The sequence below is a fragment of the Erythrolamprus reginae genome, chromosome Z, assembly GCF_031021105.1.
Source record: "Erythrolamprus reginae isolate rEryReg1 chromosome Z, rEryReg1.hap1, whole genome shotgun sequence".
In the NCBI taxonomy this organism is placed as follows: Eukaryota; Metazoa; Chordata; class Lepidosauria; order Squamata; family Dipsadidae; genus Erythrolamprus; species Erythrolamprus reginae.
In genome coordinates this window covers 121,444,428-121,469,149 of record NC_091963.1, presented here as the reverse complement: position 1 = coordinate 121,469,149, position 24,722 = coordinate 121,444,428, and the positions used below count along the sequence as shown (strand labels likewise).

The following is a 24,722-nucleotide window of genomic DNA, read 5'->3' as shown; positions in this document are numbered from 1 at the left end:
AAATGTGAGATTAATAATAATCTAAATATAATAAATTTCAGGCTGAGTCTATTGGACTTGTTCCAATGTTTTCCAATAGAAGATACTTTTTTTAATGATATGAAATGACAAGATCCTTTATTAATTAGCCCTTGGACTATATTAAAGTGCAAAGTTCCAGGAACAAATTATTACTATTTAAAATGGAATTTGATAAAATACCATTTAAAATGAAATTGGTATAAAAGATTATTTAAAATGAAGTTGGAATAAAATACAGTCTAAATGAAATTGCGCGGCCGGTGACTGATCCCCGGCCCGGATTTGCCTCAGGGCCAGGGAGACATGGCCCTCGGTGCAGCCGCCATTTTGAAGGCCGGAATCTCGTGAGATTTTGCGAGATCCTGGCCATTTTTGGTGCATTGGCCTATGCCGATGACGTCGTTGGGGGGCGGAGCATGCCAGCCCTATAAAAGGGGCTGTGCAGGCTTGGGGCCTCCTTTTCGCCCTGATGACGACGAGCAGTGAACACCCACCCGCCCTCCCTATACTCCAGTGTGCCACTGTGGGTTGCCCATAGGGGGCCGAATAGGAATTTTTGGCAGTCTCGGTATTTTCTCTGCGACCGTTTTTTCGCCTATTCCACACTGGGGTGACGGATAGGCAGTTAGGGGGTGCTTTGCCCCTGTTAGGCTAATTGGCTTACCTTTGGTCATTTGGGTAGGCAGGTTAGGGGCGGAAAACTGGGTGGTGTTTAGCAACTGTGTGTTCTTTGTTGGGCATCTTTGGGGATGATTGACAGGTTCTCTCCAATGGCTCATGGTGCCTAGTCCGATCTGAGCAATTGGGGGGAACCTGTCTTTGGGTCCCGCCCATTTCTATCCCCTTGTATGGGTTAGACAACGAGACCTCCCACATGCAGGTGCATGGCTGGGATCCAGGTGAGGGCGGGGCCCTTCACCTGGATCAGCATGGAGCTATGCCCATAAGTTGCCCTGGAAGTTTTTCTGATGTCATTTTCCGCCCCAGATGTAATTGTTTGACCCTGCGGGTCCTTGTTAGGTTTTAGTTAAATTTATGCTAATTTAATGAATAAATTATACAAATTTAATTAATTAAAATGACCCAGTTTAAATCCAGCTGTCTGTGTCCATGTTGTTACTCCGCCTCTGCTGCAATAAATTACCTGAGCTTTTTATGTTATATAATTTAGATTATAATTACTATTAATTCTAGATTCATTTGAACTCATTCAGAACTAATTTAAATAAGTTTATTTTTGTTTCATAATTAGGCTCTCCTGAGATTTAACTCTAGAAGTTAGACATTCAGCAAAGGCAATAAAATGAAAGACAAACCAAGTAGGTTAGGCATTTTTTCTTCCTAAAAGACACCCAAAGATCAATGAAAGAAAAATATGATGTGTATAATAATCTGTAATATATGTGCAAATATGCAGCAGTTGAATTCTACATAGCTTCTTTCTTCAGTTACCTGCAATGGAGGTATTTCTTTTAATTATCAGTTATGTACGTTTTATATATACAATAAATAATCTTAGAACTTTATAAAATATGGCAGGAATGGAGAAAAGACAGTCCTAAATCCTTATTTAATTTGCCTTTGGACTATGTTCAATAATTGATTATGATGTAACTATTATAATATAAGGTTGTTCATTTTTCCCCAAGGAAAAATATTGTCCAAAATATGTGGGTTATTAGTTTAAGTTCTTAATGCTTGTAGCACTATAGTGCTACAAGCATTAAGAACTTAAACTAATGTTTACTCATAGGATCTCATTAAAATTGCCAGCAGCTTTAAGCATCACTGATTACAATAGAGGGAGAGAGATCTTCCCCTATTAAAAGTTGAAATAATTGGGAAAGGGAAAGTAAGTGAGAGAGGAAGAGAAGACTTGCCTATTTGAATGTAATCTCAATGTTTGCAAAAGGTATGGCTATGTATGCTTTGGTAGGATGAAATGCCAGATTAGAAATTGAAATATATGAGCTGATTCAAGAGATATCTCTTAATTTAGGCAGAAGAAACTTTCACCCAGTTGCAGACCAGACATGGTGGCAACCTATGTGGAATACCATCATACATCTCTTGGTGCATCATCTACATTTTGCTGCATCACTTGGTAAATTCTCATTTCTCTTCCAATATCTCCTATTCATTCAATTTCACAGTGTTTTATTTTCTTTGTGAAAAATAGAGTGTGCTTCAAAGAATTTTTCTCAAGTTTGTAAAGATAAAGATATATGGCTATGCGGAGAAAAAAATAATATAAAATATGAAGCTAACTTAAAGTCAATTAATTTTTCAGAAGATAATTTCAAACTTTGATTATTGTATCTTTCTACCTGAAATAAGGCATACTACCCTTTTTAAACCTTGGTGCTGCTAAATTCACTCCCAAAGTTATTTGAATTTGTGTGAAATAAAACCAGAATTCAAAGGAATATAATGTCAAGAATTATACACACACAGAAACATGAATATAAAGTTGGAAGGGACCCTGGAGGTCTTTTAATCCAAGACCCTGCTCAAGTCTATACAAATTAATTAATTAATTTATTTATTTATTTATTTATTTATTTTGAAGAGAATATGCATGTAGCAAAATATATCAAGGAAAGGATAGAAGGAGAGATATGAGAATAAAATACGTCGATGAAGAAAAGAGGGAGAGATATATGAATATAAGAAAAGATATAGGAGATATAGGAGAGACAATTGGACAGGAGACGGGAGGCACACTAGTGCACTTATGCACACCCCTTACTGACCTCTTAGGAACCTGAAAAAGTCAATCGTGGATAGTCTAAGGGAAAAATGTTGGGGGTTGACACCACAGAGTCCGGTAATGAGTTTCACACTTTGAGACAAATGAATTTCTAAACAGTAGTGGATTCTAAAACCCATTATTACTGGTTTGTGTGCATGCTTGCGCATGTGCAGAAGTGTCCTGGGTGGGTAGGTCGAGTATTCCGGGTGGGTGGGCAGATCATCCTGCCACTGCTACCGGTTTACAGAATTGGGCCGAACCGGAGGCAATCCACTGCTCTTACTCCACCCACAACTTCTGAAGGCAAGTTATTCCATTAGTTATTCTCACTGTTAGGAAATTCCTCCTTAGTCTAAGTTGCTTCTCTCTTTGATTAGTTGCAGCTGGTTATTTTTTTTCTTGTAAAATAGTTTGACAGGCCCACACATATCATCTTTGTAAAAGCCTTCAAATATTGGAACACTACTATGATGTCTCTATACTCACTATGTTTCACTGCTACTATGTCAATCACATCCAGGATATTCAGAGCACTGAATCAAAACAGATATTCTTATTTAGTCCAAAGTGGAACACAAATTTGCTAACTTGATAAAATGGATTTATCCCAGAAATTGTGAGTATTTTATTCTCATTCAATAAAAATAATAACACTTAAAGTTATTTTAAATTAAAAAATTGAAGATTTAGGATAGAACTGGCTTTATCTGCCTCCATGGGATGTTTTAAATGTTTATTTATATGTATATTTATAAGTGTGTGTGTGTGTGTATGTGTGTGTGTGCATGTATGCATCTATATCATTTCTCCATCATTTCTCTTTAGGGTTATATTATATGTTCCTTGTGCTTTATATACTTTTAAGAGTTAAGAGGAACCTTTCTATTTTGTGGTAAATATATCATATTTTTTTGAGTATAAGACACACCTTTTTAACATATCCTCCGCCAAAAGAGGGTGAAAACCTGAGTCTTATACACTGAATATAGCCATCCTCACCCTTTGGCCTCTGCCTTTCAGCAATTTGGCTTCTGCCCCCCAGCACTTTACTTTGGCCTCTGCCTCCCAGCAATTTACCTCCTTGCGGTAAACAGAACAGAGCCTGTTAAGCCGAGCAACTGATTATCAGCTTCCCAACCCTCAGCTGATTGAGGCAGGCAGGCCACATGCTAAAATTGAAATGAAATTAAAGCTGCAAGGAGACAAATTACTGGGAGGTAGAAGCATAGGCAGAATTTTATTTTCTTATGCTAATCAGACTGCTGAAACTGGATTCAAGGAGATGTCAATAATTATAAATGTCTGTAGAATGTTCAAATTTAGACTTATAATAAAAATAAGTCTGCTTTATTATTCTAGACCATTTAACAAAATGAAGAAGCTTTTAAAAAATAAATGTTTGAGCTAAAGAGGCCCGGTGCTTTTGTATTTTCTTTTAAATAGCAGAGAATAATATATACTTCCAGAAAACCACATCAATTTTAACAGCCTCTCTGCAAGTATTGTCTGAAATGTAACAGTGTCCTGTTTTAGTATTAAGATAAGGTAGCCGAGTTAAATCCTGACTTGTAATGTTTGGAGTAGATCTATTTAAATAATTGTGAAGAGTTGGTTTGACTACATTTAAGCAACCTTCTGGCATTAATATACTGCCATAATGTACATTTCTCTAATTCTTTGCTATTTCTATGGGTCAGGCACACATACACAGAAATACACTGTTTGCTGTTTCCTGGGAGGAAAATTGCTAGGAGGCAGAGGCAGGTGCGTCTTATACTCCAAAATGTGGTAATTTAAAAAACAAAAACTTTGGACGTATGACACCAAACCTAATTTGCTTGTAACTATTAGGTCTAGTAAAACTAGTAAAAAATACAATTGGATGCAAGCTGGAACAAAGATTAGAGTTCCAAGAAATGTCCAAGTGTTCGCCATAGTGATACAAACTCATACTATAAGATTAGCTTGTTTGTATATTATAATTAAAATATTTTTATCTGACTTATTTTTAATTGCAGTACTGAAAAAACTCACTCCCATGGTTGTTGATAGAATAACACAGTGGTATCTCATCAAATATATTATATTTTTTATTATAAAATATCATAAGTTCAATCTGTTTTTCAGAACTGCTGATACCATCACTATTGATGTATAATGAGAAAGACAGTACAGGGAAACACAACTGCTTCCATCACTGGTTTCCTTCTTCTAGGTTTTGAAGAATTACATGATATTCAGATCGTTTTATTCCTCGTATTCTTGGTTGTCTACATTTTTACTATTATGGCAAATTTTCTCACCATTTTTCTGATATTGACTGATCTGCATCTACACACACCTATGTATTTCTTTCTCGGAAATTTATCCTGTTTGGAAATAATTTATAGTACTACTATCCTCCCCAACACGTTGATCAGTCTCTTGACAGGGGACAAATTCATCTCTCTCAAAGGATGCATGACACAACTATATTTCTTTGGTTTCTTAGCTAGCACAGAATGTTGTCTCCTTTCTGTAATGTCTTATGATCGCTTCCTAGCCATATGCAGACCCTTACATTATGCAACATCAATGAAAAGCACGGTTTGTATTCAGTTAGCAGCTGGCTCTTGGATCAGTAGCATGGCATTAACTTCTATATACTCAGTCGTAATGTCAACACTTTGGTTTTGTGGTCCTAATGAAATAGATCATTTCTTTTGTGAATCACTGCCATTAATAGGGCTCTCATGCAGTGATACAACTCTTGTGAAATATGTCAGTGTATTTATCACTTTTATATTGACTTTTCTCCCTTTTATTTTGACTGTAGTATCTTATGCAAGTATCATTAATACCATTTTTAGAATCCCATCCAGTACCGGAAGGCAAAAGGCCTTTTCCACCTGTTCTTCTCACTTGATTGTTGTCTCTCTTTTTTATGGGACACTATTCATCACATACTTGATGCCACAAAGAAAAGGCATGAAAAACCTCAGTAAAATATTTTCGGTTTTCTATACTGTCTTTCCACCCTTTTTCAACCCCCTGATATATAGTCTAAGAAATAGAGATGTCAAAGAAGCCCTGAATAAGCTATTACAACAATTTTGGAAAAATATATTTTGACTTAAAGACAAAAAACATAAGCGATTGCCGTTCTTCATGGTCAGCTGATCTATGGTCAAGTATAGAAGCCCCATTCAACTGAACAATTTATGCAATGATATATGCTTAATTACTGGTAAATTTTATTGAACTCTATAGGGCTTATTGTCATATAAATAGTGCTAACTTACAAAGATACTATTCAAAAATTAAAAGTAAGAAAAAAAGATTTTTAAAAAAAAGTTTTGAAAAAGGGGAATCACTGCTCTTTCCTGTCTGGTTGTACAGAGAAAAAAGATTTGGATTATCCTGCATTTAGCTTTCTTGTGTTGCTGCTACTATTGCGTAAAGATGCCATAAAAATTGTCAACCTTACAATGATTATTAACAGTGAAGGAAGTGGCAATACCACAATAAGTCTTTCTGCAGAAACCAAGAAAATATGTAAGAAAACTGTTACTAAAATGCCTGTTTATGGAAGACACATTAACCCTTTTTCTATAAATATTATGATTGGGGCTTTTGCATTGCTTTGTAGCAATGTATATGCATTGCTTTGTAGCAATGTATATGCATACATATAATACAAAGTTGAACAAAAATGACAATGTGTGCACCCACTATTAATTAAATATGCTTTTAGTTTGGTTATCTGTTTGATACACGTCATTAAAGAAGTTGGCAAGTGAGAAGGCTTATTTTAAAGGCTTACTTCCATATATTCTTTTTCTGCCAGAAATAGACACAAGTGAGATTTGAAGAGAAATTGGAAGCTATTTTAGTGATTGCTGTTGTGAAGTAACATTAAATGGCATAGGATAGCTGCAGGGACAGGAAAACTACTGAAACTACCACCTGCATTTTGGATCATGGTTTGAAATACAGTATTTCACTTGTAGAGTTCACAATATTTTGAACTTAAATGGAAGAAGCTCAAAATGTTATGTGACAATAGAGTGGTTCCTGAGATTATTGCTTTTTACCAGTAAACCTGCATCAATAAAGCTGTTTATTCCTTTGTATTTTGAATGTTTTCTGTCTACCATCCATATAACGGATGGTTTTATTACTTATTTTTAGTGATTGAAGTATTTTGAATTGTAATAAAGCCTAGTAATTTGCTTTCCTATAGTCTCTTGACTCAGTTGATTACCATTTATCCGAATATTCTAAGTGGTGTGTTTTTAAATTTTTTAGGACTTATCTAGTGGCAATACAGAGGGGAAATGTGCACATCTTTCCACTCTTATTGTATCTGCAGATTCATGCCCAGCCACCCTCTTTCAGTGACCCACTCCCTTTTTGATGTGGAGGGAGTGGGGGAGCCCCTTCAGGGTTGATCTGAGGAATTTGTTCAGTTTCTGGTGGATAAAATTGCTCAGATCTGAATGGACCTGGACTCCGATTGGGCAGTGTCAACTGAGTTGATAGGGGAAGGTCTGAGTCCTATTATGTGGGACAAGTTTGAGTCTGTGACCCCTGAGGGAGTGGACAAGGCAATGGGAATTATGAGTGCCTCCACTTGCTTGCTGGATTTGTGTTCCTCCTGGCTGGACTTGGCCAGCAGGGAGGTGACCCGAGGCTGGGTCCAGGTGGTGCTCAATGCTTTTTTGAGAGAGGGATCTTTCCCATAGTCACTTAAGGAGACTGTGGTGAGGTCCCTCCTCAAGAAGCCCTCCCTGGACCCTGGCATACTGAACAATTATCATCCAGTTTCCTGCCCTTTGTGGGTAAGGTTGTAGAAAAAGTGGTGGCACTCCAGTTCCTGAGGTCATTGGATGAAGCAGATCATCTAGACCCATTTCAATCAGGCTTCAGGTCCAGCTACAGTTAAATTGCATTGGCCGCACTGATGTATGACGTCTGGTGAGCCTGTGATAGAGAGCACTCCTCTATCGTGGTGCTTCTTGACTTCTCAGCAGTTTTTGATTCTATTGACCATGATATCCTTCTGCAACTAAAGAGGTTGGGTGTGGGAGGCACCATTTTATGGTGCTTCTCTTCCTGCCTCTATGGTCATTTGTAGCCGGTATTAGTAGGAGGACAGAGGTCGACCCCTAGACCTCTTCTTTGTGCAGGGGTCAGTCATCACTTATTTAATATCTACATGAAATCACTGGGTAAGATCATTTACTGGCATGGCATCTCCACACTATGCCAGTTCAGCGAAGCGGTAGAAGTGATGTGCCGGTGTCTGGAACCTGTTGACTCAAGCTCGACCCAAACAAGATTGAATGGCTGTGGGTGGTGCCTCCAAAGGACTGACTATTACATCTGTCCATCTCGAGTCCTGGAGGGGAGGATAACACTGATCCCTTCTGATAAGGCTTGCAATCTGGGTGTCCTCCTAGATCCACAGCTGAGCCTTGATCAACATCTCTAAGCTCTGGCTAGGGAGACTTTTGCACAGGTTTGCCTTCTGTACCAGTTGCGGCCCTATCTGGATCAGGAGGCACTCTGCACAGTCTCTCATGCTCTTGTCACTTCTCACCTCAACTACTGCATTGCGCTCTACATGGGACTACCCTTGAAAAGCGTTCGGAGACTACAACTAGTACAAAATGCAGCTGCAGAAGCCATTATGGGTGTACTCCACACAAGTTGCATTGGTTGCTGGTCAGTCTCTGAACACAGTTCAAGGTGTTGGTTATCACCTATAACGTCCTATATGGCTCAGTGCCAGACTATCTTCAAGACTGCCTTCTTCTGATACTTCTCAGTGGTTGATAAGAGCCCACAGGAGCAGCCTTCTCTGAGTCCCATCAGCCAAAGAATATCAACTGGTGGACCCATGGGGAAGGGCCTTCTCTGTGGGGGCTCTGACTCTATCGAACCAACTGCTGCTAGAGATTCACATTATTTCCATCTTACCTGCCTTCCATAAAACCATCAAGACTTGGCTCTTCCGGCAGGCCTGCGATTGTTGAGTGAATGGAATGACTGAGTGGAATGGAATGACTCAATGATTGAGTGATTGAGAGTATGAATGTTGGCTGGGTTTATTAATGCTTATACTGTTTCTATACTGTTTTTATATTGTTTTTATATATTGTTTTTATACAAAACAATTGCATTGTTTTTAATTCTTTAGAAGCCACCCAAAATCCTCTGGGAGTTGGACATCATACAAAAATGATAAATGGGTGGGGATGGGTGCATATAAATCCAAATGAATGAATGAATGAACAAATAAACAAACAAACAACAGGGATTTTTTTTTAATTCAACTGATTTGCCAAGATATCCAATTTGGAATAATATATATTAGAGAAACAAATAAATTTATCCCCAATGTCCTCTTCTTCAGATATTCCATTGAATAATGGTACATTCAATCTAAATTTAAATTTAGCCTAAATGTTTTCACATTACTTCAGGCAACAATTTAAAACTAATTACCAACATGTATTTCACAATAGTTGTTTACCTGATTAACTACAACCTACAAATTAATCACCAAAGGGAGACTTTAAAAACCTGATTTTTCCTCTATTTATAACTGTAGTATACAATCCTCCGATGTTCTGCACAATTTCAATTTTCAACTATAGGCATGCTATAATCAATCACCTCTTTAAGATATTCAATATTAATTCACAGTGAAACATCTTCATCTGTTTGTAAGTTAGTCAATCAATATTTTTTTCCTATTCTATTATCCTACTATATAATCCTATTTTATAATTCTATGCTATGCTATTATGCTATTCCATTCCATCTGCCTGCCTACCTGCCTGCCTGCCTCTCTGTCTGTCTGCCTGTAAGTCTGTCTGTCTGTCTGTCTGTCTGTCTGTCTGTCTGACTGTCTGACTGTCTGCCTTGCCTGCCTCCCTGCCTCCCTGACTGCCTGTCATTCTATTCTATTCTGCTATTGGAATGCTATTCCATTCCTGTCTGTCTGTCTGTCTGTCTGTCTGTCTGTCTGTCTGTCTGTCTGTCTACCTTTCTATTCTATTCTATTCTATTCTATTCTTCTAAGCTATGTTATGCTATGCTATGCAATGATGCATTTTCCAGAATATGAACAAGGAGCATTTCATGACCTATTTTATTCAGTTCCAAATAATATTTGGTATCATCTTAGCTTTAATACACACTTTTCTTATAATCAAGTATTTTATAGCAATACAATATTAAAAATATTATGCAATTTGTAAAATTGGAATATTTATTTATTTATTTATTTGTTAATTTATTTGCTTCTTTGTTATAGCTTTCAATGGATATAGACATTTTTGGTGAGACGATGAACTTAGCTTGTTGACTGCTTGAAATTATGATGAATGTTTCTGAATTTCAATTTCCATAATTTTCATAAGTTTGTACTGTATATTGATTGTTCTGGACCAGTATACATAGAATGTTAATTTCAATGCTGGGTAATCAGACTATCATCTCTCATGTCATCCTTCTTGGATTTGGAGAGCTTCATGGTATGCAGATGTTCCTTTTCCAGTCCTTTCTAATTATCTACATATTTACTATAGTAGCCAATTTCCTCACTGTTCTTCTAATTCTTGTGGATCGGCATTTGCATACACCCATGTATTTATTCCTTGGAAATTTGTCGTGTTTGGAAATGATGTACAGCTCTACAATCTTGCCTAAGATGTTGGACAGTCTTTTAACAGGGAGAAAATCCATTTCTTTCAAAGGATGTATCATACAACTCTATTTCTTTGCTTTCCTATGTAGTACAGAATGCTATCTTCTCTCTGTAATGTCTTATGATCGATTTTTAGCCATATGTAAACCTCTGCATTATCCTACTGCAATGAGAATTACACGTTGCATCCAGCTGGCTGCTGGGTCTTGGATCAATGGCATGGTATTTACATCTGTATATTTGATCTTCATGTTGCAGCTTTGGTTCTGTGGCCCCAATGAAATTGACCATTTCTTTTGTGAAACCATGCCATTAATAAAGCTATCTTGCAGTGATACCACTTTTATGAAACATGCTGTTTTAGTCTTGGCTTATACATTCACTTTTCCTCCATTTACATTGACTTTCATGTCTTATGCATTTATACTGAGAACCATTTTGAGAATTCCATCTAGGACTGGGAGACAAAAAGCTTTTTCCACCTGTTCTTCTCATTTGATTGTTGTCTCATTTTTTTATGGGGCAATAGCAGTTGTATACTTGATGCCAGAAACTGAAGAAAAGAAAAATCCTAGTAAATTCTTTTCTTTGTTATATACAGTCCTTCCTTCATTATTCAACCCTCTAATATACACCTTGAGAAATAAGGATGTCAAAGAGGCTTTGAAGAAACTATTATTTAGATTTTGCAAGACTAGATATGTTAATCTTCATTTAAAAGACTAATGCTGAAAATCAAATTGGGTTGTCACTAGATATTATAAGCTAACATAGGACACATTGGCAGCTAATAATTATGTCTTATACTTGATGCAATTAATAAAAACCAACAAAGGGAGCAGGAATGTTCCTTAGATAATTTCTGGGATAAATTTCTGCATTGTACAAGTGGATAGTTCTAATTCATGAACTCATCAAGAAAAGTCATATATTACACTTTGAATAGTCTTTTATTTACTATAAAAATATAGGGGGCTTTTTACTTGCTTTACATTGACTAAAAGAACTTTGATTGGTTTTTTTCACATTAATTCAATACTTTGTCAAAATGAATTTTTAAGATTTTCCATTTTAAAATATTAGTATATAACTACAAGACATAATTATTAATTGCCAATGTGTCTTTTGTTATAATATCTAATGACAACCCAATTTGATTTTCAGCATTTTCGCTTCAAAAAAAAATCTAAACAACTAAGTGCCTCAATTAATTATTAAATCTAATGATACAAAAATATAAATACTGAATTTAAATACAAAACACTTGAATAAATCATTAGATTAATATGAAACAATGTTTAAATGTATCCAATATATGAAATCAATACTTCACTTAAACACAGTTTCATATTCTATTTGGGAAATAGGTTATCACATATCTTCATGAAAGTTTTAAAAACTTGTTTGTTTCCTATATTCCTATTATTAACATTTTGAAAAGCAGATGATTCTACAACTTTTAGAAGTTAAATGTATACTTCTGTCTTGTAAAAATAAATATATAGACTCAATAACTCATTGTTAGTATTTCCCATCAATATGGATGATATTATATCAGAATATGTTTACTGTTCATTGAAATGTGAAAATGGAATTTGAATACTTTTTATTTTAAAATGAATTGGAAAACTAAACTATAATTATACAATTAACTTTTCACAAATCTAGAGATGCTGTATCCTAGCTCTTTGGCTCTATATCCTAATGAGCAGTCATTAAGATATCAATAAATTAATGTAATATTTCAATGCCATAACATTATGTATTTCAATGCCATAACATTACGTATTGAAAACAAAAATAACAAGCTATTCATCTTCTTGCTGATAGAGGATACTATGTGAGACATGGACAAATCATTTGGAATCATCCAATCTTTTGCGTGAATCTACTCCACATAAAATTGTGTAAGAGCAAGCAAGTCTGTCCAGTTTGGTTGTAGGACACACAATTTATATCGACATTTTCCCCCTCATAAAATGGTTAGAGGAAAACACTTTGACACTGTATGGGGAATTTGCAAATAAATTCGTTAAAAATCAGACAATGTGATTTTCTGGATGTGTTTTTTCATGTTGTCTCTCATGGTTGAGGTCTACTTATGATGTCAATTACAGGCCTCTGTCATCTTTTTAAGTGGGAGAACTTGCACAACAGGTGTCTGATTAAATACTTCTCCCCCCACTGTATTTCCCTTCACAATGCATAGAAAATAGACACAAAGAAAGGAAATACTGAAATACTGCCACAGAAATGTGTAAAAGATGTCTAAAATATCTGGGAAAATGATTAAGTGAATAATATGAATGAGAAGAATGCATTCAAGACCTTTTTTTTTGTAAAGTAAAAAAGAGGATGAGTATATGATTATATATTGTAAATAAGATTGCATCATAAAATATGAAAAAAATTATATTGGAGTTTAGTGATGAACCTAACAAATGTTCAGTATCAAAGAACTAAAAAAATAATAATGTTTATGGAGTGTTTACAGGTGTTTTGGTAGGAATATAGGTTTTTTGCAGACAATACTGTACTTTTGCCTGAAAACCAAATGATTGGCAGCAGTTGTTAGGCAAATTAGCAAGAGGTAGAAATTTTAAAAATGACATATGTAAACCAAAATATTATGTCTGACAGGGGGGAAATAAATCTATTATTTCATACACAATGTTGAAATTATTTATGGTGTCAACATCAGAGGAAGTGATAGCATTGCTCTATGTTGCACTTGTCAGACCACACTTGAAGTACTGTAATCAGTTCTTGTTGTCATGATAAAAAGAAAGAGTATAAGGAGTTACAAGAATACAGAGAAAACAACCAAAGTGGTAAGTAACTTGGAATCTGAATCCCATTAAAAAAATATTGTTAAAGGATCAGCCAGAGCATAGAACAATGAAAAGAAGTAGTTCAAGATAAGAATATGTGGAGAGACCTGGCCTATAGAATTGACAAGAATAACTCAGTAGATGACATTATTATCATCATATTTGACTTAAAGAACAGAATGCTAAGGGAAGCCATGTCTTCCAATACATAAAGTGAGTAGAGAAGGGCATGTTTTCTACATAGCACTACAAGGTAAGGCAACATTGCATATAAACTTTATAATAAGAATTGAATTAAGGAATGTCTCAATCAAATCAAATAAGTAAAACAAATAAAATGGACAGCTATTTGGTTTAAATTTTTTATGAAAATTCCTGCCTTATAATCTAAAAGACTTTTAATGTCATGTTCAATGCTGTGTAGGCAAATAAATATAATACAGAGAAAATTTCTAAAAAATTGAAAAAATGAATAGGAAAAAAATCACACAAAATTTATAAGACATATATTTGCTATTTGATAATTACTATTGTGTGGTCTGTTGTGGATAACATTGAAAATTATAGAGCAATTTCTTTATGTTGTATTACTTGCAAAGTCATGGAATCAATGATAAATCAATCCATCATTCTTCACCTAGAAAGTAATAATCTACTTTTTAACAAACAATTTGATTTCAGAAAAAAATTATCCATTAATCTACAACTCATACACTGCAAAAACATATGGACTTTGCAACTAGGTCAAGGTAAATCAATAGATGCAATTTACATAGATTTTGTAAAGCCTTTGATTCAGTAGCACACAACAATCTACCTCAAAAACTAAAATCTTATGGCATCTCTGGTCCCCTTCATTACTGGATAACTATGTTCTTGTCAAACAGCCAATAATTGGTTAAAATAGGGAGTGCCCTATCAAATCCTACCTGGCAACTTCAAATCTCAACCAATAAATGCTCTGTCTTACACATTGGCAAAAAAGAATCAGAACACAAAATACAAACTTGGAGGACACAACCTTGTAGATGACCCTCACTTTAAGGACCGAAGAATACTCATATCTAATGACCTAAGTGCCTGAGCTCATTGTAACAACATTACCAAAAAGGCAGATTTGTTACTAATCTTGTGCAGCTTCTTTTCTGGCAATATTAAACTGCTAACCAGAGCATACAAAACATTTGCCAGATCAATCCTCAAATACAGTTCACCTGTCTGGAACCCACACTGCATATCGAACATTAATACAATTGAGACAACCCAGAAATATTTCACAACAAGAATCCTCCACTCCTCTACTTGAAACAGAATACCTTATTACTTGGGATTTTGGGCTTAGAAAACCTAGAGCTATGTCACCTTCGATGTGATCTAAATGTAGTTCATAAAATCATCTACCACAATGACCTACTAGTTAATGAATACTTCTGCTTCAACAGCAACAACACACATGCACAAAATAGATTCAAACTCAATGAAAAAAGCTTGAAACTCAACTGCAGAAAATACAACTTCAGCAATAGAGTGATTAGTGCATCAACTTAGAATATCTACAGTCAACCTCACCCCATTCCTAAAAGGTCTATAAGGGGTGTGCATAAGTGCACCATCATAAGTACCCTACTGTCCTTTTGTTCAAATACCTACTTGCTTTTGTTTATGTTTATACCATACCTATTATATTGTACATGTTTTGACAAATAAATAAATAAATAAAATAAAAAGAATAAACTCCATGCCTCATACCAATTTTGGTAGGTTTTTTGTATTCTTTCTAGTTTCTGATAAGCTTTACTTTTATTGTAACAAAAAGAATACTGATCCCAGTATTGCAAATATTTTCTCGCTTATATATAAAAGCACACTTTCTGTTTGGAAGTATTCAACCTTGCTTTATCTCAATGGTCATCAACCTTTCTGGCTCAATGAACTAGCAATATTGGTAGCAGCAGGTGGCAGCAGTGGAGGAGGGAATGGTTTCACACAATGTATTTAATCTCTTGCATATGCAAATAGAACTCTGTGCAGTCCAGTTTCCAATAGGACATAGATTGGTAGCAATCTGACAACTAGGCTTTGGAGCTAACATTACTTACCTCAGAAGAAAATAATGTGATAACAATGTATGCATGCCTAGTATGCATGCCTGGTTATAATTTATTACTTTGCATTTTTATCCCTTAAATAGTTAAAGAAAGCACTTCATTTAAAACACTCTAATGGGTTAAGTCATCATATTCTATAAAAATAAAAGACTCCAACATGGATCTGGTTCAGTAGGTATGAAGTAATCAGATAAATGCCTTTGAGATCAGATTGCCCACCTGAGACACAGGGATCATAAATCATAAGTCATCTGATACTTCCAATCACGAGAGAAAAAAACTTTAATTCCCATTTCAGTTTTTCTACTGTATTTCAATGGAATACCATGGAACCCTTTCCCATTTTTGCATTTTTCCATGACCTGTGAATCGCAACCTTGAAAAGACATTTGGCTTTGCTACTTTGCTATTCTGGTTATTTCACATACAATCATGATGTATTTCATTTACAGTTGTGCTTTTCTTTTCCAGTAAGTGAACTTTTATATATTAATATAACCAGAGATAAGAGGAATATCAGCTGATCCACCTTCATTGTTGGAATCTGAACTTTATCTAAAATGTAGCCCTTTTCTCTGTGGTAGTGCAAAGTTTAAGTAAACCTTTAAGAACGTGTAGCTGAAATTTATGTAAATTAAATTCATTTAGTCTTCTAGATATTTTGTTCATATTTTTAAAGGAAGGTTTAAAAATATCATACCATTCCACATTGGAAGTAAGCCACCTTGTTTTAAAGACATAAATTAATAATTTTGTATGAGCCTGTTTGAATATAAAATTAAAGCATTAAGGTAGTATCAAAAATGCAATAATGTTGATTTTTTTAAAATATCCAGTATAATAATATTAATTGCTTTTGAAATCACACTGCCCACCTGAGACACAGGGGCCTGGATTTCTGGATTTCCATCATAAATAAAATGATACTATATATAAAAACTTCATTCCATAATGTTTTTTTATTATAAACATGGATGTATATATATATATTTTGAAAGCTCACTAAGAGAACCATCTATGCTTTCTTTAATATAAGAGCAATTAATATTAGAAAGATTGAGCCTTATCTAGTATTCAAATAAATATTTAATAAATATGTAAAATAGCCTGAAAAATTTTGGGAAATACTAAATAGACTCTATAAATACTCTTAAATATTAATTAATAATTCAATGAAGCTAGTGACTGAAATACCGTATATAGTATGTACATGTAAGACATGTTGCTATTTGATAAAGGGATTAATATAATTGATATGAATTGATAGACATTGATGATACCAGCACAAGAACAGGCACCATATTTACTTAAACAGCAATATAAGCCACTACACTGGACACAAGGTGCAAACTGTGCAGAGAGGCCAACACATAGTGACAGAATCTTAGATGCAGGAAGAAATGCATAAATTGAATTACATTGAATTGAATGGAGCAGACTCTCTCAAATCCATGTGGAAGGTTCCATAGAAGATCATGGAGAATAAAAGGGTTAAAACCCTGTGGGTTTCGAGATCTGGACAGTCAGGCAGATAATGGCTAACCTACCAGACAAGCTAGAAGTAGTTGAAAAGCTATAAGTCTTGGTAATAGATGTAAAGTTACATCTATTACCAAGCTGGTAATAGATGTAACTTTACCAAGTGGCAACAACATTAGGAAGAAATATGAAAAGCTGGAGAATTACTAGAGGTTGAAGAAGGAACTAAAGAGAATGTAGAAAATAAGATCAAAGTGGTCCCAGTGATTGATAAGAATACACAGAATTGTGACTTCTAAACCGGAAGAATGACTCCGTCAGATCCCAAAAATCTTTCTGTATGTGCACATATGTGATGTGATATGATGTGTGTTAATGTGTGTGTGTGTATCCTAATCATTTTAATGCAAGAAAAATCCTATTGACGTAAACAGTTGAGGAACTATTATTGAACCAACTATCAAGATCATGCAGTTAGAATAGAATAGAATTGCTTTATTGGCCAAGTGAGATTGGACACATAAGGGATTTGTCTTTGCTGCATATTCTCTCAGTGTGCATAAAGAAAAATAAAATACATTCATCAAGAATCGTAAGATACAGCATTTAGTAATAATCATAGGTTACGAATAAGAAATCAAATCATACTAGAAAACAAATAAAACCATACAATTTGTGCTCGGACAGATGAAAGGAACAATAATTATACAGTCTTAGTAAATATTACTAATTATATAATTTGACAATATTGTGGAATTTACCATATTTTTCATAGTATAAGATGAACTGGATGAACTTTCAGGAATTAAAAAAGGGAAAAGAATCTTCTTACCAAATATTCATCTGGCTAATGTCCTTAGTCTGGTCAGCTTCAGCACATTATTTTATCCCCTGGTTAGAACTTTAAAAAACTTCATTTGGAGAGAGAAACAATGAAAGAGCTTGTAAGAGCTGGGAACATCGTTAGCACCTTGTTAGGGCTGGAAAGAAACTTATTTGGAGTAAGAGCAATGAAAAAACCCTGCAAAAACTTAGGGCTTGGAAAACATTATTTGCAGAGAGTAAAATGAAAGAACCTGCAAGGTAAGAGCTGGGAAGATCATTAGCACCTAATTAGGGTTGGAAAAAATGCTTCGAAAAAGCTACATTCAGAGTATAAGATGCATCTGAATTTTAAGCCTCTTTTAGGAAGGAAAAAGATGTGACTTATGCTCCAAAAATACAGCAGTTTTTTTAGCAGAGTAATGGCATTTGGAAAAAAGCTGTCCTTGTGTCTATTTGTTCTAAAATGCAGTTGTAAATGCAGTTGTGAATTGTGAATGCAGTTCTAGCCATACTAATTGCATTTTAGGCCATTGTGATCAGAATTAACTCTGAGGAGTCAAAGATGGTGCATTCAGCTAAAATATATTCATCCAGCATTTCATGCTTGATGTAGAAAAATGTATTTCTTAACCAAAAAGGTATCCTTCAGGAAAAAAAATCCCCAAAACAATTATAATTGAATATGGGATTACTGAAATTTGGTTCAGACAAATCACTTATTTTCTGGAAAAAGTTTTATAAAACCACTTGAAGTATTCCTTTCCTCCTCTTTAAATGCATTACATCTTAAAGCATTACATTTTAATCTGTAAAAGAAAACCAAGCCAGATATTTTGAAACTTTTTTTAATCAATAGCAATTTGTTAAGTAATTTGCAGAGATCCAAAGAGTAACTGGATTCCTCTAAGTTCTAATCTATAATTTTTATATGTTAAAGAATATTTTAGAACATAAGAGGATAAGAAGAGCCAAGTTGAATCGGGCCAAAGCCCATTGAGTCCAGCATTCTGTGTCACACAGTGGACCACCAATTCTACATGGGCAGTAATGGGCAGCCAAAATTTTTACTGCCACACTATGAGTGTGGCTTATCTTGTGTGTGTGGGGCTTGCTGACCATGTGACCAGGTGGGTGTGGCTAGAACAATCATCATCATTAAAGTGAAGTATTATTGCCGCACAATGCCTTTTCATCTCAGCTGTGGCCAGAGTGAGGGCTTCGCAAGGGGAAAAACACTGCAACCCAAACTGCTTTGGTGCAGCGCGGCTCTCCTGGCCTTGGGAGGTGGCCGCGTGAGACTGGAGGGGAGCTGGGCAGGAGAGAGGGAAGCTCGTCCAAGGCAAGGAAGGACAAAAGAGGAAAACAGTGAGGAGTGTACAGCAGCAGCAGAGAAAAAAAGGAGAGCCCTGCCAAGACTGGTAATCCCAAAAGTGACTGCCGCTGGTCAGCTGGAGCTGTGCATGCAGCTTCATTTTCACCAGTGGAACTGAGTTCCACCCCATCCTGTCTGCTGCCCACCCCTGTACATGGGGATGTTGAGCCAAAAGAGAAGGCAAAACCTTCCCTTTCCCTTGACCCCCAACAAATGGTACCCAAGAGAGTCCTGCCTGCCTCAACCAACATAGAGGTGGCAGTTATATTTTAGTAATATAATACTTAATTTGTGCAATTGGTTAAATTGGACTTTTTTTCATCTACAAGGTTCAACAGAGCATTTTTGGAGATAGCATGAACTGAGCTTGTTGACTGACTGTGGAGTGCAACTATGATGGATACTTCTGAATTTCAAATGGTACAGATATTTTCTATTACAAATGTATAATTTAGTTTTCTGTACCAGTATATATGTAATGTGAAAATACAATGGAAGGTAACCAGACTGTCATCACTCATTTCATCCTTCTGGGTTTTGGGGAGCTTCATGGTATGCAGATGTTATTGTTTATGTTGTTTTTAATACTTTACATAGTTATTATGATGGTGAATTTCCTTACTCTTCTTCTAATTCTGGTTGATCAGCATTTGCATACACCCATGTATTTCTTCTTAGGCAATTTGTCATGTTTGGAAATGATGTACAGCACTACAATCTTGCCTAAGATGTTGGATAGTTTTTTAACAGGGGAAAAATCAATCTCTTTCAGAGGATGTATTATCCAGTTTTATTTCTTTGCTTCTCTGGGTAGCACAGAATGCTACCTCCTCTCTGTGATGTCTTATGATCGATTTTTAGCCATATGTAAGCCTCTTCATTATGTTACTGCAATGAAAATTTCACGCTGCATCCAACTAGCTATTGTGTCTTGGATTAATGGCACTGGGTTTACATCTGTATATTTGGTCTTAATGTTACAGCTTTGGTTCTGTGGCCCCAATGAAATTGACCATTTCTTTTGTGAATCTTTGCCATTAATAAAGCTATCTTGCAGTGATAGCACACTTGCAAAATATACTATTGCAATCCTGGCTTATACATTTACATTTCCTCCTTTTATTTTGACTTTTATGTCTTACATATTTATACTAAAGACTATTTTGAGAATACCATCTAAAATTGGGAGACAAAAGGCCTTTTCTACCTGTTCCTCTCATCTGATTGTTGTCTCTTTTTTCTATGGGGCAATAGCAATTGTATACTTGATTCCTGAAACTGAACAAATGAAAAAGTATACCAAATTCTTTTCTCTGTTATATACAGTGCTTCCCTCACTACTCAACCCACTAATATACACGTTGAGAAACAAGGCTGTTAAAGAAGCCCTGAAGAAGCTATTTGGTAGAATTTGGAAAAATAAGTTGTTACCATGTGTTTGAAAGAGATGCAATAATGTATAGTTTTGTAGTTAACAGGGTTAACCTGTAGAAAGCTTCAAGAAATACAACTCAATATACATAGAATCAAAATAAAGAAAACTACTTTTTGATTTTTCACCTTAATATCTTAATATTTTAGGCTCTCAAAATCCGGTAGGCCATGAGGCCTGTAGAGACCAGTGAACTGGTGAGATATTAAGGGGGCTACATGGTTATTAACATCTGCTGTTTGCCTAATATTTGTCTGGTACCAGTTAATATTGTTTGGTAGCAGTTAATATTGACGGGGAGCGAAAGGTCCCATCTGTGTATACCATTATGTGGGGTGTCAGAGGGGTTGATACTCATTTTACTCCTTTTTAACACCTATATTTGGTGCCATAGGGCAGTGCTTCTCAATTATTTTCTCTTATACTCTCCCCCAGAAAGAATTAAATATCCCCCCCCCAAAAACTCTCTGCTCTGGGCCCCAATGAAATTTTAATGTTAATATTTCTTATTTTACTTATAATCTGCAAGAAAGCTATTGGCTAGAGAAGGTTGTGGGAGTAAGTCCCACAGAATTCAGTGGAGCCTGTTTTCAGTTAGGGGAATCAATTGAGAGGGACCACGCATATTCCCTGGGGTCACATGTGCCTCCTAGCATCACTCCACGCTCCCCCATGGGGCCCTGCCCAACTATTTGAAAAGCATTGTCATAGGGTAAGATGTCATAAGAATGCTTATAAATCTCTGGCCCTGATAAATTAAGTGCTGCTGTTGATTTTTTCTCCCTGTGCCTGGAAGCTGTGGGGAACTAAAAATGGAAAAATGATATAATAAATGATCAATTCATAAATTATAAAATAATGTAATGATATAATGTAATATGATATTATGCTCTATGATATCATTCTGTTATTTATAATATAATATTATCTTGTTGTTTGTATGTACAATGAGACTGTGTACAGAGGAGATAAATACACATCCTTGTGTATCCAATCACAACTGGTCAAATATATCTATTCTATTCTATTCTATTCTATTCAACCCCATCCCATCCTATCCCATTCTTAACTAGAGGTGTTCTTAAGTAGAGGTACCACTATATTCTGCTATGTGTTCAAAAAACCAAAAATCAAACATTACACTGATTCTAGTCAGAAAATTAATTTATTCATAACTATATATTTACTTTTGGGGTTTTTTTCTGAAATACTAGAGAATTTCAGAATTCTGTTTTTGAAGGGTAGAATTGGGACTGACTCAAAACTCTGGATAGTGATATGGGCAGCATATACATTTTACATTAAATGGAAGATGGATGGCATGAAGGAAAAAGCAGAAATGATGCTCTATTCTTTGTCAAATCTAAACTTTAAAAGGATAGGTGGTTTGTCTCCCATAAATGGTTTGGTGCTTCATTTTGCTATCCCATGGAACTCATCACAATGATGATGGTGATGATGATGATGATGATGATGATGATGATAAGGACAATGATGAAGGTGATGGCAGTGTGTGTGATGATTTGATATACTGTACAGTGATTATCAGATCTGTGAGGAAGATGGATGGCTTTGAAATGTGATAAAATAAACTAATAAAATATCTAAGTAAAATATCATACCTTGGCACTAAAAACAGATTGTAGCTCTTTACTGCCAACATTGTCCTTAATGCTACCCCATTTATTTGCATAGCTTGATATATTTTCACATTTATTCCAGCATCTTGATGTTATCAGTTGAAGGACATTAAAAAGCCTTTTCTAACACCATGGTAGTTGTTTATTTAATGGAAATAGTGATTTGAATTAGAAGAAAGATCTGACTTTCATTTACTCAATCATACTAAATCCTATTATCTCTAATTTGAGAAATAGATAAATTAATGAAGCTCTTAAAGAATGAGAAATAAGATAAGAAAAAGACTATTTTTCCACCAATATTTTGGAGTATTTTTTCCACAAACCCCAAAAATAATTGTGATAGTGTATTTATTTCAATTTTGTTGAATAGGAAAACATGATTTCTACATAATTTCCAGAATTCAAGCATGAATTTAATTTATTAAACACTTATCTAAAGAAGTACAAGTTTTATATAATTATCTCCTTGCAAACCTCTGGTAAATGTTTTATCTTACAAATATAAGCTGTTGTGATGTGAGCAATATAAAACATTATAAACATAATTAGGAAGGTTTAAGAGTTTGGTGCTTTCTGTATATGTGTGTGCATGTATGTATGTATGTGATGGTGAGGAACGGAGGAAGTCCTCACTTTCCCAGGGGTCAGTTCTCCATCCAGACCTGCACCTGGCATTTGAATGGGGAATCTTGAAACTTTGCCAGATTCCTGAGGAGTTATTCAAACTCTCCTAGTTTCCAGGAGGCCTTCCACGGAGCACATATACTTGGCCATCTGGAAGGCTTTTTGCTGCTGGTGACAGAGGGTGGAGTATTCCCCTATGCTTTATCCATTGTTAATGGGTTGGAGTTTCTGCAACTTGGGTTGGATCAGGGTCTATCACCTAATACCCTGCAACACCAGGTGGTGACACTGGCAACTGTCCTCTTCTGGACTCTTTGGCACTGTACCCCCTCATATGTAGAATCCTGAGACTGGCCATCAATATAGCTCCTCCCTGGAATCCCTCAAAGGTCCTCCGGTCCCTCGTAGGTGTCATATATGAACTACTAAGTACTATCTCTCTGAGGCATCTTACAGCAAAATAGGGGGTATTGTGTCAACAAAGCCCTGTATCAAATTTAAACAAAAAATCATATTTTGAGTAGAAAGAAGATGCAGAAAATATTGAAGCTGTTATTTTGAATTAAACAAAAAAAAAGTTTGTAAAATTTTACTGAAGCCACTGATCAAATGGTTAATTATTATGATTACTAGTCTTTTAGAAGAAACAAAAATATTACCCAGAAAATATTACAGAAAAAAATTGAATTTATCTTCTTTACCCAATCACCCTGAGCGGCGAGTGAAAGAGTCAAGTTCTATCAGAAATAGTCATCTGGCTCTTTTAAGTAACAAGATAATGCCCATTACAGATGTTTATAGATATTTACAGTGATTGGTCTCATTCGAGTCAACAATGAAACTACATACAGATGGGAGGTTGAAAAACTAGCCTTGTGGTGTGACTGGAACAATCTAGAACTGAACACACTCAAAACCGTAGAAATGGTGATAGACTTTAGGAGAAACCATCCCATCCTATCACCTCTCACAATTCTAGACAATGTGGTATCAACAGTAGAAACCTTCACATTTCTAGATTCTATCATACCTCAAGACCTAAAATGGTCACCTAACATCAAAAACGCCATCAAGAAAGCACAACAAAGGATGTTCTTTCTGTGCCAACTCAGGAAGCTCAAACTGCCTAAGGAGCTGCTGATACAGTTCTACAAAGGAATTATTGAGTCTGTCATCTGCACCTTATAACTGTCTGGTTTGGTTCTGCAATCCAACAAGACTGACACAGACTTCTGAGGATAATCAGAATGCAGAAAAAGCAATTTATTATTTATTATTTAGATTTGTATGCCGCCCCTCTCTGCGGACTCGGGGCGGCTCACAACAAGGCATAAACAAATCGTAACAAATCCAAATAAATTTAAATATTTAAAAAGTTTCAAAAGAACCCCAATATACTAACAAGCACACACACAAATATACCATACATAAATTGTACATGCCAACCTGCCTTCCCTTGAAGAGCTGTATACTGCACAAGTCAAAAAGTGGGCTGTGAACATATTTACTGACCTCTTCGCATTCTGGACATAAACTGTTTAAACTCCTACCCTCAAAACATTGCTACAGAGCACTGCACATCAAGACAACTAAACATAAGAACAGTTTTTCCCCGAATGTCATCATTCTACTAAACAAATAATTCCCTCAAAACTGTCAGACTATTTAGTCTGCCTTTCTATTTCTACTAGTTTTTTTATCATCATTCCTATCACCCATTTCCTCCCACTTATGACTGTATGACAATAACCTGTTGCTTGTATTCTTAAGATTTTTATTAATATTGATTGTTTCCTTATTGCTTATTTGACCCCTATGACAATCATTAACTATTGTGCCACATGATTCTTGACAAATATATCTTTTTCTTTTATGCACACTGAGAGTATATGAACAAATTCCTTGTGTATCCAATCATACTTGGCCAATAAAGAATTCT

The 24,722-nt window shown here is 35.4% G+C and overlaps 3 protein-coding genes across 3 annotated transcripts; all 3 read left to right on the top strand.

The window, feature by feature from the left end:
• The first annotated feature begins 4,930 nt into the window (after nt 1-4,930).
• LOC139153923 (olfactory receptor 10A7-like) lies at nt 4,931-7,924 on the top strand. Its single transcript, XM_070728346.1, has 2 exons — nt 4,931-5,865; nt 7,879-7,924. Exons 1-2 carry the CDS (start codon nt 4,931-4,933, stop codon nt 7,922-7,924), a joined length of 981 nt encoding a protein of 326 aa, XP_070584447.1.
• Nucleotides 7,925-10,235: 2,311 nt separating this feature from the next.
• LOC139153922 (olfactory receptor 10A7-like) lies at nt 10,236-11,195 on the top strand. The gene has a single exon (XM_070728345.1). It carries the CDS (start codon nt 10,236-10,238, stop codon nt 11,193-11,195), a length of 960 nt encoding a protein of 319 aa, XP_070584446.1.
• Nucleotides 11,196-19,557: 8,362 nt separating this feature from the next.
• On the top strand, nt 19,558-20,526 carry LOC139153921 (olfactory receptor 2AP1-like). Its single transcript, XM_070728344.1, is given in 1 exon segment — nt 19,558-20,526. A coding segment is annotated over 1 exon segment (969 nt).
• The last annotated feature ends 4,196 nt before the right edge of the window (nt 20,527-24,722 follow it).

What these genes read in the sequence shown, in the direction of transcription:
- LOC139153923 (XM_070728346.1), top strand. Translation starts at nt 4,931, where the DNA reads ATGAGAAAGACAGTACAGGGAAACACAACTGCTTCCATCACTGGTTTC. An exon ending in AATAAGCTATTACAACAATT is followed by an intron (nt 5,866 to 7,878) that starts TTGGAAAAATAT and finishes CCTGCCTCTATG; the next exon opens with GTCATTTGTAGCCGGTATTA.
- LOC139153922 (XM_070728345.1), top strand. Translation starts at nt 10,236, where the DNA reads ATGCTGGGTAATCAGACTATCATCTCTCATGTCATCCTTCTTGGATTT.